The 21,807-nt window shown below is 36.6% G+C and overlaps 3 protein-coding genes across 5 annotated transcripts in view; 2 read left to right on the plus strand and 1 right to left on the minus strand.

The window, feature by feature from the left end:
* Positions 1-5,849, plus strand: part of LOC112046827 (uncharacterized) — a 246,834-nt gene extending 240,985 nt beyond the window's left edge. For all 3 annotated transcript variants that reach the window (XM_052886400.1, XM_052886401.1, XM_024083638.2), the window contains one exon: positions 1,542-5,849. In XM_052886400.1, the coding sequence (XP_052742360.1) occupies positions 1,542-2,076 (535 nt within the window). In that variant the 3' untranslated portion in view covers positions 2,077-5,849. The remainder of the gene's footprint in view (positions 1-1,541) is intronic.
* Positions 5,637-9,833, minus strand: LOC112046837 (zinc transporter ZIP1). The gene is made up of 4 exons (XM_052886399.1): positions 8,674-9,833; positions 7,214-7,423; positions 6,335-6,491; positions 5,637-5,848 (listed from the first exon to the last, which is right to left on the minus strand). The coding sequence occupies exons 1-4, from the start codon at positions 9,205-9,207 to the stop codon at positions 5,832-5,834; spliced, it is 918 nt and encodes a 305-aa protein (XP_052742359.1). The 5' UTR covers positions 9,208-9,833; the 3' UTR covers positions 5,637-5,831.
* A 1,464-nt stretch (positions 9,834-11,297) lies between these two features.
* LOC112046834 (uncharacterized) lies at positions 11,298-18,831 on the plus strand. The gene is made up of 8 exons (XM_052886680.1): positions 11,298-11,387; positions 12,533-12,767; positions 14,096-14,232; positions 15,053-15,169; positions 15,733-15,879; positions 16,736-16,881; positions 17,832-17,893; positions 18,346-18,831. Exons 1-8 carry the CDS (start codon positions 11,298-11,300, stop codon positions 18,498-18,500), a joined length of 1,089 nt encoding a protein of 362 aa, XP_052742640.1. The 3' UTR covers positions 18,501-18,831.
* Positions 18,832-21,807: the final 2,976 nt, after the last annotated feature.

Below are 21,807 nucleotides of genomic sequence, written 5' to 3' on the forward strand. Positions count from 1 at the left end.
TTCGTTTCCATTTTTTAATCACCAACTTGTTACAGTCCTTATTTTTAATATTGTGAAGCAATTAAAAAGTACTTAGTGGCGGTGCCTCAAAAGATTACTTACCAAATGAAAATGTTTTTAATCTGAACCGTTTGTGTTGGTCGTTCGTTAACTATCGCTCGTTTAAGATACGCGTTTTATACATCTCCGATACCTGTTTTAATTAAGTGCTTACTAATAGTAGGGGAGCCGCAGGGGGGATTTTCAGATTTACTCGAAGCAGGTGTGTAAAAGGGAGGCTTGCATATTGTTGAGTACCTCCACCGAGAATGATTATTATGAGTAGTAAATATTGGTAGCCAACACAACAGCAAAAAACAACTAATTTCAGAAATACTCAACTAGCAATTAGCACATGATGACGATTACCGATGACGGTAAAACGTAAAAAGTAACTCAGTAAACTAAAAAATAGGCATTTCAAAAACCTAAGTTTGAGCAAAACTTAAGAGAATGGCACGGTTACAAAATTGCAAATAAAACCGTTGTATTTCTGTTCTAGAGCCTTGTGCACGCCTAATTTTTATTTTTCTTGTTGAAATACCTGAAAAAAAAATCAGGCGATTTTTACAAAACCTAAATTATAAAAATTGTCTTCAAAGTCTGTAGTTTCTTTCCCCATCGCTGATAGCAGAGATGCAATACGACTAATGTTAGAGGTCCCCGGGATTCTCAAGTAAATCCATATTTATCATCATGGGCTCCCCAACCATAGATATAATTTTAATTTTTTATCAAGACAAGCTCGTTTGCATTCCGGCATCTGCTCTTATCTGAAATCGGTAAATACGTTATGTCCCCATTAAACTTAGTCTTTACAACATACGCTTGCATAATATTTTGAATTTCTTTATTGTGGCTTACAATAGGGAATATTCGAATTGAGGCCAGATATTTTTTTTTGTATTTTTTAATAAGTCTATGTTCATATTAATTACTAAGTTTTTAGTTATTAATGTGTGTAAAATTAAGTTAAAATGGCGTTGTTTAAAATGCTGAAAATATGTCAGATATTTTATGAATTTCTTACTCTCGTAACAAAACCCTGATATAAGTAAAAACTTGAGATTTTACTTAGATTTGTTACGAGTTTGTAAGAAATCAATATAACACATGCATTTTCCTGCTATACGAATCGTTATAAAGGAGTTTTGCCAATTTAAAAACATACCTAATTATCTCAACTCAACAATTAGACAATTGACTAAGATTTCAACGACCTAGATTCAATGCGCAATTTAAAAAATATAAATAGTTCAGGAATTGAATTGCGCAGTTTTTCCCAAGCTTTTCCCAAATTCCAGACCCCCCAGAGAGTTTTTTAAGATTCAATTAAAAATGTACAGTTTTGAGATATTTTCTCGTACGTACTTGAAGTGTATAAACAGTTGGAGGTGCATGCCCTGGACCGGATTCGAACCCACACCCTCCGGAATCGGAGGCAGAAGTCTCATCCACTGGGCTATCACGGCTCTTTATTAATTAGTTATATTTAATTTCAGGACGGACGAAGAACTGGACGCGACGGCAGCGTGGAAACGCTCGCACTGGCGCGAGATGCAGACAATATTGAGGAAGGAAGGTTCGCAGCGCGACGTGGAGTGCTGTCCCTCTGTGCCAGAAATGGTCGCCAAGAAAGGCGGCCGCACCCCCACCGGCCTCTATGTGGAACTCTACGAGGACGGAGAGAATAAACAGAGACTTTACGAACTGTCTTGCGCGCCAGGCGTCGTCGACAAGCCTTGTCGATTCGTTGACGCGAGGTTGTACAACCAGTCCAGGTGTGTCCAGAAGTATTCTTACTCCTACGCTCTGGTCAGGTATTCTTCGACCACGGAGATGCCTCAAGGTCATCGCCCCGAGGGTCACTTCTCCGTGCCAGGGTCCGGGGGTTGGTCGATGGACTATGTTATAGTGCGCGCGGGTTGTGAGTGCCAAATAACGCCGCCTAAAAGAAAGAATTCCCATAGGAAGAGACAGGAGAGACACAGGCAGAGGAAGAGGAATAGACGGTTAGAGGAGGATGACGACACTTGATTAGTGCTTAGTGTAACGTAACCAGTGGACTTTGAACAAATTGCGGTATTCCCGAAATTAGTTTTTAGTGGGTCGGTCGTGGTATCTGATACTTTGGTGACATTTTATACTTGCAATTAAAGTACTAATAAGTAGGTGATACTTTACGTACATACTACATAATGAAACAATGAATAACTAATTTATTTTGCAATTATTTGTGAAAAAACGACGAATCCAAGCGATAACGGCATACTAAACCGCCAGAAAGTCGTCTTACTTATATTTCACTTCTAAAACTGGCATGTGCTCAGATATGTTGAGTCTACAATGTGCAATTACTTAGATTTCGAGGATCTGGAACGGTCGATTGGATAAGCAAAATAAATCACAAATCACTGTTGGTACAATGTTTTTATTTAAAATTCAAGTCTTTTACATCTACACAATCGTTCAATTTCAAAGGACCTCAATAACTTTTTTACAAATTTACATTACATTTTACTTACTTATAAATTCTTATACTTAATTCAAAATTGCGTAGCGTATATTGTGTATATTCGGTTTATTTCCAGTTTAGCTTATCATTTTGGTAAATTTCTTGGTCATGGTCATATCTTTCGATTTTTGGTCATCATTGTAGTCGTCGTGGTCAGTACGTAGTATCAGATGCATCGGCCGCTTAGCCTTAACAAACGTTACCGATACGATCGAGCGAGCTCGGTCGTTTACATTAATCGGTACTATTGACTATTGCTATGTATTTATTTTGTATATTTTCTGTTTAATACGCTTCATGTCTTGTGGAATTAACTTTGGTCTTACGAAATAGTGCCTTCACTTTGTGCCTTATCTACCAGTAGCATTCGCGAGAACGTGAACATTACCTTAAGAGTTTTGTAATCTGCCGTATCTAATATTTCATGCAAACCTTTACGATTATGAAACCGTTCTTTTCTACTTCTATACTGTAGTCTCAGACCAATTATAGAAGGACCTGTATCGCACTCATAGTCACGAATAAAACTGTCTGTCAATTTCTGAAGAAAACGAGCTTAGATTTGGTACATATCTTATACTAAACTAAAAGTTTTTGCCCGTTTTTTACACCATTCAACTACACAAAAAGGTATTTTACGGAGCTCTTTAACCGACGAACACAATTACAACTATGAAACATCGATTCTATAGACACAGTTTTTATAATCGCATTAGATCGTTGATCATATACTTTGACAGAAAAGTAACGTCTAGCGAGGCAGGTCCTATACAATAATTGGTCTAAGACTGTAGTGCATATTTTCCTTAGACCAAACACCTATGGACTCGCACTCAAATTCACCAACACAATAGTCTATCGTTTTTTGAGAGGGACGAGGAAAACTCACACATCTAAAATATTTAACATCAATAAAAATCCCGTGTCCTTACACTGCACACAACTATAAATTTTAAATCGTTTTACACACACGCGTAATTTTATCACAATGTACGCAGTATGTATGAAAACTTTTGATCATGATCAAATAGTTTTGACAGCGGGTAACCTGTAGCGAGGCAGATCCTTTAGAAGGTAATTGGTCTCAGGCCGTATCTAATATTTCATATACATGAACCTTCATGATTGTAAAACCATTCTTTTTCATTACTTCTATACTGTAGTTCATTTTCTAATGCAGTTTGAATAAAAATTTACTCAATTATATTTGTACTACCGTATCATGTCTACAATAATTGTAATTTCACTGAGAAGAACTTACTATTGAAACCTAAAGATTATTATTAAAATTATTCTTGTCTCATTTACCTAGATTATCATAAAACAAATGTATCGTATTTGAAATATTTTTTACTTTAACTTAATCAGAGTTACCGATGTACCGTTGCAGTTATTACAGACTGTTTGACGAAAACTAACTTTATTTCACTTAGACCTAAAAAAAATAACTCTGTATTTTTTTTTTCTTTACGGAAAAGACAAAGGTTGATCACCATACAGCCTGAGTGTTTTGCACAACACTTGCATTCCCCGGTTTCCTCTACTATTTTAAACTGTTCTGAACATAATCTTTACAGATAAAAAACATGCTAGGCACAAAGAAATTCAAGTGGCAACAGTTACTTTGCTAAACAAAGATTTGACTAAGCTAGCCTTCGCTTAGGTTTTCTTCCAGTAAAGATCGCTCACACACGGCACGGGACGTGGACGTGGATGTCCCGTGAACGTCCCGTTTATGCAGCAAACCTAAGACATTACCGCCAAGACTTACTTTAGTAAGAGTATCCCTGGATAATGCCATTCAGAAATAGGGGTAATACAATAGAATGATGTAAAAAACAAAACCAGAATAATGAAAAATGACGCCATGTTGCGGAAAATTAAGGAAGTAAATAATTTTAATGTGATTATTGCGCTCCACACGAGATTTTTTGTATTCCTGGCCAGGCCATTTAAATTTTTTTTTCTATACCCCTGCATTGTTGACAATTTTTTTTTTATATAAATAAGTATTTTCCAATAACTCACTTGATAATAATTGAATAACTAAAGTATCTACCTAAACATTTTTTTGAATTCCAACATATTAAAAAATGTACCTAGATGATAATTATTTTGAGTCAAGTCTTTGTACTGCGTAACTTAATGCCTTTTTACTACACGATAGGTATTTGGTATTGCTCTCTTATCTACTAAAATAAAAGAATATTTATACAAAAGTAACACTTCTATAATTTTGTTGATATTATTATTATTATTTTAACTGTATGTACTTCCTTCGTAGTTTTAAGCGTCGAGTCAAAGATCTGTATTATTTTCTATTTTGTAATACTTTTATTGTATTTAAAAACTAGTTCTAAGAGTTTATTCGTTTATTTATACTGTGTAATACGAGGTATTCCGATATTTGTATTGATATTAGTGTACTTAGGGAGTCGCTTTCAAAAAAACACAATGTATATAATTATTATCACAATAGTATTATGGACTGAGATTATTATGTGCATTTAATTAATATGCGAACAATGTTTTTTTTAATTTACACATTCTACAAAGTAGACATAAAGAAATTATATTACACGGCGACATCTATTGTTGCGTAGAAATAAACTTTAACATCTATAAAACAAATATAGAGGACGCTGACGGCATGCTCCATAAAATTTTGTTTCTAGCAACACCGTTTTTTTTTCCATATATATTTGCGCCATCTAGTGACGAATAGTAACAAACTTTAAACTGTAACAAGCTAAAATTGAGTCTACAGCGATTTTTAATATTGCATCTCACAATATAACAGTGCCATGTGTAATTTTATGTTAATAAAAATTATAAAATTGTAAATTAGCAAAATAAGTATTGTTACGTATAAATGTTGATGTAATAGTTATTATTATTGTATTTATTCTCACATTTTACTCAATTTTAACAAATTTAAAAACTACCTTCATACCACAATTTCTTAATTCACTAATTCAGTATTGAAAAAGTGAGTAAAATTGAGATTTTAGTTAACAGCATTTTACCATAACAACCGATGTAACAACATCCAAATGATGCCATTATAATAAAATAAAAACAATTTGAAATCAATAGTCGTTTTATTATCAAATTAATTTTATAAAAATATCCTATTACATAAAATAGGTGGTCATGACAGATTATTATATACTTAGGTACAAAATGTAGCTTTTTTTTTAGGATATTACCTAAAGTCTATAAAAGTTCAAGTAGGTATAAAATATTTAATTATAAACGAAAGATATCACTGATATTGTTACGCAGCATCGTGATCTGAAACAAAAAATAAATTGAATCAAATAATGCTTGAAAGAGCTTGTTTGTTTGTCGCTAATCTCAGGAACTACTTGATTGGATAGTTTTTTTTTAAATATATAGGCTATAATTTATAAATAAATAAGAGAAAAAAATTTAAACAAAACCTTAATTATAAAAAGTTAAATTATAATTCTTAGCTTAGACTTAACTCTGATATTTTATCGACGTCATGTTATATATTTTTTTCTTCTTTTATCTTTATTTAAATTTGAATTTTTTTACAATAATATCAGAACTACGTATCTATCTATGTCAACTACATATATTATAAAATAAAGAGGAATTATACTAAATTTAAATTATATCTAAAGATTTTTTTTGTCCTTTTTATATAATTTTCCTTAAATTTTTAGAAATTTTTAATTAAAAAATTAAGAAATACTTTTGAATTGTTTTTTTTTTAAATAACAATCTATAAGTCAGAAATAATTGCATACTGACCAAGAAACATAGTCAAGATGTACATAACAGCGAAGCCTACAGTAACGGCGACAAACTGCGCCATCCCCGCTCCCCGCTTCCGCTCGTGCCAGCGCGCTCGCTCACGCGGTAACACTTCGCTCACTGTGACGTACAGCAACGTGCCCGCTGCAAGCGCCTGTCAAAATACAGAAAGTTACGTCATGAATCATCCCCGTTTTCCGTTTGTGTTTGTACCAGCACCCTTGTTCGCTTGGTAACACTTGGCTCACTGTGACGTACATAAATGTGTTTAGTGCAAGCGCCTGTCAAAACACAGACAGAGAGTTACACTTTGGATCATCCAATGAGACCCATAAAGGTCTTGGAGTGACTACTTCTAATAAAATGCATATACGAAGGTGACGTACGGATGAAAGAAAGAACGGACGGAAAGGCGACATAAAATACACAAGACCACATCCAATCACTATCCTGTTGCCGTCCTAACCCGTTCAGTATGCAGCAACCTTTACTTGCAATCTATCGATGACGGATGCCCTTGAATGTTAAGTTGGCAAACAAGCGTTCTCAAATTGCAGGGACTTTTTGTGATTCAATTCAATTACTCATAGTGCGTATTATATATTTCACTTCAGCTAACAAAACCATAGTTTGACTTAATTAGATAAATAAGCATCAAAATCATCAAAATACAAATTGATAAAGTGAAGTATGTTTTGCAAAGTAGTATTTGCGACTTTAGCTTAAAGTGTACCTACGATCCTCATACATATTAACAGGTAAAAATCAACATACGTCTTAACATCACGCATCATTCTCGCAGGAGATCACGTCCTTTTCCTACAATCCTTCAATCCTATCATATATTATTGTAAAAAAGTGTCTAAATCAAGTCACCTGCATGATAGGTATCGCAACGGAGTCTTTAACAACGCTGACGTTTTCGAGCAGCGCGCCCAGCACGATGCCGGCCACCGAGCCGCCGCTGAACAGCGTGACGCAGAGCAGCAGCGCGCACACGCTGCCCGCGCCGGCGCACAGCTCGGCGCCCAGGCAGAAGCCCACCACGAGCTTGTGGCTCGCCACCGCGCCCAGCAGTAGCAGCACCTGCGGTGTATCAGTGAGGGTATAACACAGCGCAGCAGCGCGCACACGCTGACAGATTAACCCTTGGCTTCTGTAGTGTTTGTCTTTATATACACCGGTAGTGGGCGAGAGAGGGGCAGTCTATCGCTGGCATCGAGAGGAGGCGGACGTGTGCTGCTGGCCATTATAGTGTAGTGGTGAGACGGTGACTTACTGCTATTACGGTAAGGACAAGGGACCTTACAGCTTCGATTTCGGCTTCGGCTCTTTTTTATTTTTCTTTAGTCAACGGTAAGTTTACCCCTGGCTGTGATCTCACCTAGTGATGACGATAAGTAGCTTTCTAAGATTGACATAAGGAAGTTTATTCTACATTTACCACACAGTTGATTGTGACGGAAAGTGTTTATGACATCATACTGGAAAGTTAAATTTGGCAATCGATTATTATTATAAGGTTATTATAATAAGCCTTGGCGGAAGCGATCCGACCTGAGCAATTTCAGGGTCTAATGAATGCCTATGATCATATAGATAAAAGGTAGGTATTGTCAAAGATAAAAAGGCTTATAGTATCAGTTGCTGTATTGTGACCTAATTGTTACAACAATAGATAACTGTTATTGTTAACTCATTGTAGGAACTCCACATTTCAAAAAGCGATACCTTTAAGTAGGAAATTCAAGTTTTGTGATCGTATCTGTTAACATTGATGAAGTGAGAAATAAAAGATACACGTATAATTAAAGATAACCTCGCCAAACGGTTTAGAATGGCAATATTTAACTTAGGTACTGTCATTTGTATCGTTTGGGAAAATACTATCACCAAGTAGCATGACCTTTATCATCAATTCATCAGGCACCATCACACATTTCAATTCAGAACAGCATCTTTGTGATTGAAGGGTACGAGTATGGTTGCTGATAAAATGTACCTACTCGCAATAGTGAGTGAGTGTAGTCAGGGATCCGTAGAACATCTTTTAACAGTCATACAACTTATCAGCCACAATGTCCTACAAATTGCGTGGTACATTATCTCGTTCCGACGCTCAGAAATTTTTATTTCCTGGTAACTCAGCTACCAGAATCAAGAAGTTTCGTAAATAAAAAAGTTGGTCGTCTCATCGAGATGAAGCTATTCAGAATAAATTAACTTGATAGTAATATGTAAAAAAATTCTATTGATCCCGGACTAGTAATGTAAACACTTGAGAAAACAGATCACAGACAGATACTTCAATCTTATTAATATGTATAACAACTAACCTGTGAAGCAGACTCCTGCAATCCTATCGCCAGTCCCTCCAGAAGGCTGTGCACCACCAGAGCACACAGCAGTCCAACAACACCAGAAGAACTTCTGTTACACGGCTCAGTGTGACTCACGTGGCACATCCTCGAGTTACTGTCACATCTCTCCCTCATCTCCCCATCATTTCTCTGATCCAGCAAACTCTGTCCAACCGTCCCATAGTTCCTCTGTACCCTATCATGGTGGTGGAATGGATGCTCATTGGTCCCATAGAAGAAGTGGACGATTTCGTCCACAACGTAAACTAAGAAGAACCCAACACACAGCAGAAGTTCGGTGTACTCTGGAAGCTTCTCTCTTGCTTCTGGAAGCATGTGAGTTAGAGAAGTTGACAGTAAAACTCCACCACCGAAGCATAGTAAACAAGATATAAGTAATGGATGCCTTTGTCTTGCACTCTGGGATATACAAGCGGGTGCCATTCCTGATATGAAGCTTCCGAGACCTAAAACTACTATGGAAACCACTTTTGCCGTTGATACCTCCATTTTGATCAACTACTTATCACTTTCCAATAAAAAAACTTAACTCTGTCACTTTAACAGGAAATCACTTTTGAATTAATTTATAATTAATGTATATCGTCACCTTTTAATAAATTTTAAAACACTTTTGTCGCTTCATAAAAATATCGTCCAAATTTTGAAATCTCGATTCATAAACTCATCCAATGTCTATAAAAACTTCACTTATAATTTATCTCCGTCCAGACATTTATTTATTAACACACTATTAATAATCATTAACTTAACAATACAATCGGCATGTTTCTTTCAAACAACAGCTGTCACTTCAGTTTCAACATAACATATGTTTTCTTATCTTTATATTAAAATAATTAATTTTCTATTTAATTAATCATCACTACAATAAAACGAGTAATAATAAAACGTGATCGAATATACATAACTTGACTAAATCAGTCAGCTAAGCGCAACACCGTCCCAAATCGCACTCTAAACCGTACCGTTTGTTTGCTTTTATCTCGTATTTACACTCTATATCACTCAATACACATGAGTGATAACTGATAACGTTCTATGATTTCCTTTAATAACTTTAAAATTTGTTTAATACACGTCCGGCACTTTTTGAGCACGTAATCGTTATGCTTGTTATAATACCCTCTAAGGACACTATGATTCATTCAACCAATTTGACGCTTATTACAACTGATCAAAGTTCAAAATAACAATAACTAAATAAGGAAACATATGACTGATATATCTGTGAAATAATTTATGTCCTATTACAACTACTTTAGGTTTATAATAGCTTGCAAATAAACGGAAGACAACGGCCATTGTGAATGGATCTCCAACGGCGTTATAATCACGACGCAATTAAATAGGTATGTACACAAATTAAACTCCTTTACCTTCTTATAATAAAATCGTAATGTAGCCAAATGTCAAATCAGTATATTAAATACTAATTCTGTCCCCCTGTTTCGTCCGCGACGATCCCATTTATTCTTGTGAGAAAATTAAGGTGCTTATGTCATCATCATTATGTGTATGACAACTTATTTTAACGGCCCAAAACCTTCATCCTTATAGGATAGAGAGGACTGCCTCAAAGCGGGTTGGCGGGCTATGCTATTTATCATACAACTAGCGGACGCCCGCGACTTCGTCTGCGTGGAGTTCAGTTTTTCACAAATCCCGCGGGAACCATGAATTTCTCCGGGATAAAAGTAGCCTATGTAAAGTATATCTATAGTAAAATCTATTTCCATTCCAAATTACAGCCAAATCGCTTCAGTAAAGCTTCAGTAAGTAGCCGCAGTGGAAAGAAGGAACAAACATACACACTTGCACTCTGCTTACAAACACACTTACACACGACCTTTCGCCTTTAAAACAATAGTGTGCTTGTGAAACTCTCTGCCAAATTTCATTTATATTATCATCTCATCCCTTCAGCCGTTAAAGCCTTACTATAAATTAGTAGCTGACGCCGCGCGGTTTCACCCGTAGGAATACGGGGATAATATATAGCCTATAGCCTTCCTCGATAAATGGGCTATCTAATACTGAAAGAATTTTTCAAATCGGACCAGTAGTTCCTGAGATTAGCGCGTTGAATCAAACAAACAAACTCTTCAGCTTTATAATATTAGTATAGATAATGCTTTTTAAATTGTCTTCAGTACTCATAGCTCCATGGCAACCCTACGTAAAACACTGTATTGAACTCTAAAGTTCTAGCAAAGGGTTGCACGAAGCCTTAGGTGCATATAGACATGATTTATCATCTATATTTTAATATTTTGGGGTAAAACTTTCGGTTTCTGCAGTGTTGGACCCCATAGGGTCTGAAACTGCTAACACCCAATGCCACCACCACACCATACTTATTTGTGATAGCATATCAGCATAGGTTGATAAGAAACTTTTATAATAAAATGACGATGGTCTGGTCACCATCTAGATCTGTAATACCTAAACCATAAACTAATTTTTGGCATAAAAAGATAGTTTGACTGTAAACTGAAGTGACAGTCAAAAACCTTCAATATTGTTCAAAAGATCAAAATTTCTATTTTTTATTATTAAAAAAATTGCTATATGTTAAGATGAATGAACTGTTGCAAAAGCATGGCTGCTCTAACGTTTTTTCAGTTCCCGAAGGCCTGAAGGAACTTATGGCTGATATATCACGAGAGGTAAGTGAAGATAAAGCCTCTCATAAAAACATAGTAGGTAAATACCTACTAACTTTTGACGGCCTCCGTGGCGCAGTGGTATGCGCGGTGGATTTACAAAACGGAGGTCCTGGGTTCGATCCCCAGCTGGGCAGATTGAGATTTTCTTAATTGGTCCAGGTCTGGCTGGTGGGAGGCTTCGGCCGTGGCTAGTTACCACCCTACCGGCAAAGACGTACCGCCATGTCGTGTAGAAACCGAAAGGGGTGTGGATTTCATCCTCCTCCTAACAAGTTAGTCCGATTCCATCTTAGATTGCATCATCACTTACCATCAGGTGAGATTGTAGTCAAGGGCTAACTTGTAAAGAATAAAAAAAAAAAACTAATAATAAAAATACATAATATTGTATGATATAAGTAAGCGAACGCATAATACAAGCGCTACATAAAGAAATCTGTAAGAATATTCTTTATCCTTAGATTTTCTTAGTTTTTGTACTACCTGAAGATTCGATAAGTCAATCCGGAGGAGGTTTTTGCACGATATTTAGAGAATAATCTATTTGCCTATTCCTACCTATATTATAAAGAGAAACTACACGGGTAAAACCGCGAGGTTTTGCTGGTATACATATGATATAGCTACTTTTGTAAAGCTATAGACATATTGATTGTTATTGCGGCTAAGATCTCACAGGTGCGAGGCAAACAAGATGGTCGCAAACTCTAAAAAAAAACATACATACAGCCGAACGTAGAACCTCCTACTTTTTGGAAGTCGGTTAAAAACTAGGCGGCATCTTGGTGAACAACAATTATTCAAATACGCAGTGTGAACTGCACGTTTCGCACATACGTGATATTTAATTTCTTAAAATGCACACAACTGAAAAGTTGGAGGTACATGCCCCAGACCGGATTCTAACCCACACCCTCCGGAATCGGAGGCAGAGGTCAGGAGCAATAAACCACTGTCTGATATGCAGGTTTTCTCACGTTGTTTGTCCTTCACCGTTTGAGACACAAGATATTTAATTTCTTAAAATGCACACAACTGGAGGTGCATGCCCCGGACCGGATTCGAATCCACACCCTCCGGATTCAGAGGCAGAGGTCAGGAGCTATCACGGCATAAACCACTACACAATTCCTATAAATCCACAGGTGCTACGCGCGCAACCACCAAAAATAAACGATTTCATAGCCAACTACCTATCAGTCCTGCTCATCACCCGCGAGCACGGGCTCATGGCGGTGAAGATACTCGACGACCTGTGCGACTGCCGGCCCTCCGTGCTGGAACACCTGCTGCAGCTGGAGCTGGATGACCAACAGGCGCGAACGATCGCTGATATTATCAAGGAGGAGATTGAAGGGACAGAAGAGGTAGAGGGAAAAGGTAAAGAGATACAAGTAGCACCAATGATTTTATACTATTAGATATTACACTTGCGTGGTAACTGGGCAGCTAAGTTAATTGGCTTAATTTCATTTTGTCGCATGGTAAACAACGAAAGTTTGAGCTCGGTATTGTAGACAATATTGAGGTATTATTATAATATTATAAATACCAAAATATTGTCTACAATGTCGAGTTGTGCTCAGGAAGTGAAGAAATTATTATATTAAATTATGTGAATCAATGACACTACACTTGAAGACTTGGATATTTTTATTAACCGACTTCCAAAAAGGAAGAGGTTCTACGTTCGGCTGTATGTTTTTTTTTAATTTGATATTGTTTATATTATCTATACTAATATTATAAAGCTGAAGAGTTTGTTTGTTTGTTTGTTTGATTGAACGCGCTAATCTCAGGAACTACTGGTCCGATTTGAAAAATTCTTTCAGTGTTTGATAGCCCATTTATTGAGGAAGGCTATAGGCTATATAATATCCCCATATTCCTACGGGAACGGAAACCACGCGGGTGAAACCGCGCGACGTCAGCTAGTATTATATAAGTTGGTAGGTAACTAGGTAGGTAGGTAGGTAGGTATTATCATTAATCTACGCGTAGGTACCTACGCGTAAATTAATGATAATGTTAAAAAAATCTAAAAATTTGTATTAAAATTATAAATATAAATCTATCTGTCAATGTATCTTTCTGTTACCTTTTTACAGCTAAACCATTGAACTGATTTCGATGAAAATAGAGATAAATTAGGACTTTATTATACCGAAAAATCCATGGTTTTCATGGGATTTTTCCGACGGAGCCGCCCCTTCCGCTAGTGTATAGAGAAAAGGTTAGGTGCTAATAATAAAATCAATGATAAAATAAATCGAATAGAACAATATAAAAATCGCTTGGCGGCATATCTTTGCCGGTAGGAAAGGTCTTTCACTAGCCACGTGCGATGCCACAGTTAAAAAAAATGATTTTAACTACAATCATGTGTGATGATGTTTTGGTACGAGACGTGATAGCCTAGTGGATATGACCTCTGCATTCGATTCGTGTTAACATAGTTATGTGTATTTTAAGAAATTAAATATAACGTGTCTTGAAAAATTAAGGAAAAACATCGTGAGGAATCTGCAAATCTAAGAATTTTCTTAATTCTTCACGTGTGTGAAGTCTGCCAATCCGCATTTTTCCAGCGTGGTGGACTAAGGCGTAACCCCTCATTCTGACAGGAGACTCGTGTTCAACAGTGAGCCGATTATAGGTTGTTAATGGTGACGATGATGTTTTGGTAGTATATTATTTGTATTTGACAGAAACAATCAGGGAGTACCAGATAATAAAGAAAATTCTAGCGAAACAACCGTTGGACGAGGCGCTGACGGCGCAGGTGTGCCAAATCGCCAGGAATGCCTACCGAGACTACTGGTACAGAAAGAAGACATTAAAAGAAGTACACCTGCCTTTCATTTTATAGATCATAATTAACTTTACAAGTAGTATAAGGACCAACTTCTCAACAGTAAGTGCTAAAATATAGAAGATAGATGTATGGTGTCGCGGACTTTTTTGTAGACTTAGAGAACTTCGAAAGGCACAAAGCCTTCATACATTGAATTCAATTTTACACAATGGATAAGGCAGCACATGCAAATAAGTCTGTTAAGAGGAATTTCGGGCCGACCTGTATGACAAAAACTATGATAACTCTGCTAATATATATGATACCTATATAAAAGAAATTGAATCAGTAGTTCCGAAGATTACCCCTTTCAAAGAATGTTACAAACTTACAAACTTTACCTCTTTATAATATTATATTATAGACTAGATGAGAGGCACTAGCGCATCAAAACTGAGGCGGACAATTAATGTCAAAAATTGACTAAGTCGCTGATTAAACAACGATTAACGAACGTTAAGTATTTAAACAAATGATATCGTCTACAATGTCGAGTTGTGAGTTCAGGAAGTGTAAAAACTATTTATACATAAATATATAATGTAATTAAAGACAAAGTTGTGCATGTGTGCTCAGTGGTGTAAGTAAATTCGGATCACATTTTGCGGTGATTTTGTAGTAACCTATCTATAGTATAAAATTATCATTGCTTTTATGTCAGAAATTATCCCTTCCTGCATTACAATATATTCAATTGTAAATTGAATCCCAGGATCTCTATGTTAAAACCAGAGCAACTGTGCCTGTTAACCAGTCGTTATTTTTTACTTAAGAACTAAAATGTTTCAAGTTAATCATGCTATTTTTTAAGGATTTAAAAATCACGTCTGATGTCCCATGGGAAATAGCAGCAGAGCACACTTTGGAAATCTATAAGAGAACAAAACCTTCGTTCAGCGAGCTGACTCGAGCTACCGAGAAAATTCAGGTAAAAACGAACATTTTCCGAGGTCGAAGGCTTAATTGTCTTATTTTAAAGTACGGTAAAATCACCAAAATTCCAACTCCGGGCTGAGAATTTTTAAAGATAATTTAATGCCTGAAATAAACATGATTTTTTCTGTACAAGTCTTTTCTGCCAATAAATAGCTCTAGGTATAAATAATATGCCAGGAACTCGTGATTCGAAGCTAGCTAATCACTTAACCAAAGAGACAATTACAATTCAATTAAATGTTAATTCTAATAATTCCGTTTATATGGCTACTGAGATCAAGTAACAATTAGAAAGAATATTTTATTTATTTACTCATTTCATCAAACATATTTATGAACACTCGCAAGGTGACTTACCACCTATATTACCAACAAAAACTAAGTTCTAAGTTAAATCGCTTCCTCCGTTTGGGAGCTTTTGGCTTTTGGTGCCACAGACAGACAGACAGACACATTAAACTTATAACACCCTTCTTTTTGCGTCGGGGGTTAAAAATATAAAAATATCTTAGAATAACACGAATTTAAAGATTTTAAAAAAAATATATTTTTTAGGCAGCATACAGGGGATATCATGTCCGAAGAAATATTCTCAAACATTTGAAACCGAAATCGAAGAAGAAAAGAGGCCCTAAGGTTGCGCTGCCGGGACCGCCGTTGGACATTGGAGGTTCAAGAGAGATCGACTTGGGACCCATGATTGTAAGTTTAATCATTAACCTACCGATATTGTGACAAGGTCAACATATTGATATAGAAAATAGTTTTAACTATAATTTATTATACACTCTCTCATTTATTTATTCCTTATAATAATTTCATATATTTTCATAAGGAACCCTTACAGTTTCGCTATGTCCGTCTGTCTGTCCGTCCGTCCTCGGTTTAGCGCAGAAACTATTACTATTTGTAAATTAGCGTGAGCATGTACGAGTACATTAAAAATCTTTAATAACAATGTTTATAAAAGTACAAACACGAAACTATTAAAAAATTTGTAAAAAAATGCAGTCATCTAACAAAAAAGCGTCTCTAGAGCTCTAGAACAAGGAACCTTCTCACAATATGCGCCGTCATGAGTATCACTGCCTTCTTTCGTGTCCGACCAACAAAGAAAGCTTCCTAAGGCATTGGTCGAAGCTTTTCGCTATAAGACATTGACTGAAACGACTATATTTATTACACCTATCATTATGACTAATCCTGTAGGAAAATGGAAAATATTACCAAAGGATTGAAAAACTCATTTGACACACAGCTAACTCTGGCGACTAGGACATTATTTTTCATTTTCGACATTTACATGAATAACATAATTTACATTCAGGTTCTGGAACCTTGAAACCTACCTTTTTAAGCAACGATAGTCTAAATTTCCTTACATATAATTATGATCGGTAAGAGAATGGGTTGAACTTTCAACTTTTGGACACACCTTTAGTAATTATATTAGGTATTTCTTCTTTTAATTCAAGAAGGCAAATCCTCATGGACGTCCTAAAGGGTAGTGCCGGAGACATTTACCGCTTAGAACCCCTCTTATCACGTTATTTTTCAGGATATAAAAGTGCGTACAGACAACATAAATACTTTGTTCGGCGAGCACACCACCAAGGCCCTGGGGCTCGCCTACGACCCCTTGATGACCATCACCCACGTAGCTGATGAGCAGGAGCCTCTGGAGTACACCATTCTCCAACAAAGGTCTGTAGAAGACTTGTTTATCATCATCATCATCGACGATGGACAGGCATAGACACAGTTAGAGGATTTAATGCTAGCCACTCACCATCCAATAAGTCCACATGCCTGCAGCGCTAAAACTGCTTGACATAGCTGATAAAACTGATCGTGTGTTGGTCTCAGTCGGCATGAATTTCTAAAAATGACGTCCGTTTTAGCTATTCTGTAGCAATGTTTTTAACCGACTTCAAAACGAGGAAGAGGTTCTCAATTCGTCGGAATCTTTTTTTTTATAACTCTCTAACATTATCTGTACGTCTATACTAATATTATAAAGAGGTAAAGTTGTGTCAACAGATAATCTCTGGTTCTACTAAACTGATTTGGAAAAATTCTTTCATCAATTAAAGAACCACTTTTTTTTGAGTGTCATATGCTATAATATTATAGTAGTTTAGTACGATATTTTACAGTTGGTTAGTCGGTATTGAACACAAATTAATTACCTCTTAGGTAACTAGATTTATAAAGTGCCAATTCTTTGTATTGAAACCAGCGTACACAGGGGCGTGGCCTTACAAACACATATAGTGTAATAATACTTATCACACTGATAAACTTTTCACGTAATTGACTGTTTCATATTTAGTGAAAAAAAAATATGCTACCCATACTTTAGAGTTGAATATTATTTTGTCCTTTTGTCACAGAACAAAATACAATGTCAGTAAACAAAACAAGACTGCTAGTACATGCGCGGAAACGCTTGCGAAGTTCCGCACACCCGGGTGTACACGGGCCACGCCCCCTTGCTACTTCTGTTGCTAAAAGCGTCAGCTTTTAGCGATCTCTGTTCTGTGGTATTGAATACTAGTTTATCTTCGATATCGATTCAATTTGTACAACTATACTTCCTGAAAAAGTCTGAAGTATTAATAGTGGAATGTAAATCAGAATTGTATCGACCACAGGAAGTCCCGTTCGCCCACGCAGGAGACGCCTTCATCAAACCAAGCTCAGCCCAATTCCAGCCGTAAGTTGTACATTCAGTAGCAACCTTGTAGAAAACCTCGGGCCTTTTATTTCCTTCAAGATTAGCATTATTCATTACCGTATGACTTCAATTTCAGTAATAATAATAATTAGTTATTGTTAAAAAACAACTATTAAATTATAGGTAGTATAGTACATTATCATCTACCTAAGCAACGGTTTTTTAATAAACGGGTTCCCATGTTATTACCTACATCTTTGCATGCATTCTAAAAAATTAAATATCACTTGTTTCAAACAGTGAAGAAGAGGCATCGTGAGGGAACCTGCACATCTGAGAATTTTCTTAATTCTCTGCGTGTGTGAAGTCTGCTAATTCACAATGGAGCAGCGTTGTGGACTATTAGTCTAAGCCTTGTCATTCTGCGAGGAGACTCGTGCTGAACAGTGAGCTTGCTAATGATGAACTAATATATTTTACTACAATTTCAGCTCACCATCAAAGCCGGCCGCCAAGCCGCTTGCCCAGCGTCGCTCCACCGGCGGATCCCGCCAATATGAAGATTACTTTTGCTAACGAAGCTTACTTTTGCTTCGTTTCTAAACATGAGGGTCATGATAATCATGAGTTCAGGGTCGGGGTATGAAATATTGAGCTTTTTATACACACAGACCAACTCGTTTTTTTTTAAATTAAATAATTCTTCTTTGTCGATACACTCTTGACAGAGTGGTCGTGGTGGTCATTTGGGTGTGGTGGCAAGCATCACTATCCTTATCTATCCAGTATGAATTATAATACTGTAGGTATGACTTTTCAAAAGAGCAACTGTTGAGTTTCTTGCCGGTATCTTCTCAGCAGAACCTGCCTTCCGAACCGGTGGTAGAATCTTTACAAATAGTCAACTGACGTGTCAAAAGTGCTTGTAAACTGAGCCTACTTGAAATAAATGATTTTTGATTTTGATTTTGATTTTGATATCCGTCGCTATTGTTGCCAGGTCGGCAAACCTAGTAGCCGGACAGACCAGCCAGTTTGGCCGGGTATAAAGGCCGATTGCCAAAAATGAGTAGGCATCTTCTAGGAACGCTCGTAAAAGTAGGTCTGAGATGTTTGCCACGACATATCTCACGGGGAACTTTTTTTCCTGTCGACTAATAGTGGCGCGGCATTGTTAATATTGCTCTCCCTTTCTAATAGATAGTTTATTGGTCGTCAATAAACTATCTCTTCGCGAGATTTCTTGGCTACAAGTAGACCGAGATTTAACTAGAAATTTTCTAGGTCCCCCCAGAATCGATTCGGCCTACATCTCGAGCACCCTCAGAATACGATGCCGCTGAAGTACCAGAGGACATTGTAGGTAAGAATCCATAGACACAATGAGCTGTTTATTTATGTTTGTACCGACAATGGTAGCAGAGACACACAAATACAAAGATACCCCACATTTTCATACGGGTATTTCCCGTCCCCTTAAGAATATGAGAATAAAATATAGCCTATGTTCCTCCTTATAAAATCAGCTGTCTGTCAGTAAAAATACTGTCAAAATCGGTTCAACCGTTTCAGAGATTACCCTGTACAAACAGAAGAACACAACAAAAAAAAATTTAAACAAGTAATCGTACTTACCGTATTTTATTTATTTATTTATTATATTTTCAATAAATGTATAGGAAAGTACATCTATCATGGAATTTGTGAAAAGCTGTTAATTTAAACTCGGTCTCTTTACCATGAAGATACATAATATACTTCCCATAAAAAAAAATTGAAACAGTCGGAGTCTGTTTAGATGGTCTGTTTCGATTCATTTGATGAGAAATATATCTATCATTCATTTACTCTATGGTAAAGAGACCGAATGAATAATTGAATACCGAAAGGTCACGGATTCTATTGCTGCCCTATTCCCATATGACTATTCTCGTACCAACCCTAGCGTAGTCATCAGCAACGGAAAAATAAGTCCTATTTATTTATTTTAGAAAGATATAGACCTAGAGCTAAACTATTATTATTGTTTGCCAGATAATCGCTCAGAAGCGGATGGCGCGAGCGCGTGCTCGGCGTCGGTTCCATCATCAGCTCGCAGCACTGCCAACACTACTGACGTGGAAGACCTCAATGTCAGTGATGCTGAAGAGTAGGACAGTTAGCAGACAAATCGCTCAGAAGCGGATGGCGCGAGCGCGTGCTCGGCGTCGGTTCCATCATCAGCTCGCAGCACTGCCAACACTACTGACGTGGAAGACCTCAATGTCAGTGATGCTGAAGAGTAGGACAGTTAGCAGACAAATCGCTCAGAAGCGGATGGCGCGAGCGCGTGCTCGGCGTCGGTTCCATCATCAGCTCGCAGCACTGCGCAATTCGTTTCCTGCACTATTTAAAATTACCCTATATACAGAACCCTCGGCGAGCGAGTCTAACTCGCACTTATCCGGCTTTTAATATTTATATAACAAAAACTTTAATCCTTGTTTTTAATTTAAATGCGTGCCTTTCCGGAAAGTTGTAACATAATATAATTTGTAAGCAGTTTTGTGATTATTTTATACCGAGTATAAAGACTGTTTTTTCTAAATTATTATAATGTTAGATATACATTATAATCTTCAATTACTTTCATTATTTAAATAAATCTTCTTATTCAGTTGTAATGTGTGTAATTTTTTTTAACTTTACATTCAAGTAGGTAGGTGCCAACAAGAAGATAACAGCTTGCTTCAAACATCCGTTTAAGATTAAGACTTCTTAGAACGTAAATACTTTATATTACGCCATGTCAGCTCAGCAGGATGTATGGTATGTATTAATAACAAGCTGGCACCGCGGTTTCGTCCGCGTAGGCGGTCTAGTAGGTAGGTAGATCCCATTCTTGTGAGAATATCGAGATAATGTGACATATTATACCTACCTCATTCAACCCATATTCGGCTCACTGCTAAGCTCAAGTCTCATCTCAGAATGAGAGGGGTTAGGCCAATAGTCCACCATGCTGACCCAATGCCGATTGTCAGACTTCACACACGCAGAGAATTAAGAAAACTCTCAGGTATGCATGTTTCCTCACGATGTTTTCCTTCACCGTTTGAGACACGTGATATTTAATTTCTTAAAATGCACACAACTGAAAAGTTGAAAATGCATGCCCCGGACGGGATTCAAACCTACACCCTCCGGAATATGAGGCTATCAAGGCTCTTATCAATTATACCTACCAACAAGGTTATAATCTAGCTAGCTCTGTACCAATTCTCATTCATCTATTTAGCCGTTGAACCATGGCACGGGAGACTGGACAGGCTTTTTTATTTTTTAGAAGTTAGCCCTTGACAACATCTCACCTGTATGGTAAGTGATCATGCAATCTAAGATGGAAGCGGGCTAACTTGTTATGAGGAGGATGAAAATCCATACCACTTTCGGTTTCTACGTTAGTGAGTGTTAGTGCGAGAAGTTACCTACAAAATCCTGGCCTAGCTATCATATAATAAATATAGTTAACTAATACATCTTGTAAACTTAAAATATAGTTTACTAAACGTCACGTAAGCTTTTAGTGATGTCTGTTCTGTGATAAAAATATAAGTGTCGCACAGGATTTTTTAGGCATTAAAACAGTTAATAATGGTTATACTCGTAAATGATTTGCCCAGGATTTTTTTGCGCCCTACTAGCACTATATTTTTTTAACATACATACTAAATATACATATATAACCCTTTACCTCAATTAAACAGATAGGTGAAGGTCGTTTCTAAATTAAGATCTTTAAAATACACGCACAAAATTTCTTAGCTCACTAGATTTGCGGAATTTTCAAAAGTCAATATACTCTCATAAATAACATCTTTTATATTGTTTGCTGATATATTATATTTGACGAATTTAAAAATAATAATTATGAACGATTTATTAAAATCTCAGTTCCATGAAAATTGTAGATT

Source organism: Bicyclus anynana, chromosome 17 (genome assembly GCF_947172395.1).
Source record: "Bicyclus anynana chromosome 17, ilBicAnyn1.1, whole genome shotgun sequence".
Classification (NCBI taxonomy): Eukaryota; Metazoa; Arthropoda; class Insecta; order Lepidoptera; family Nymphalidae; genus Bicyclus; species Bicyclus anynana.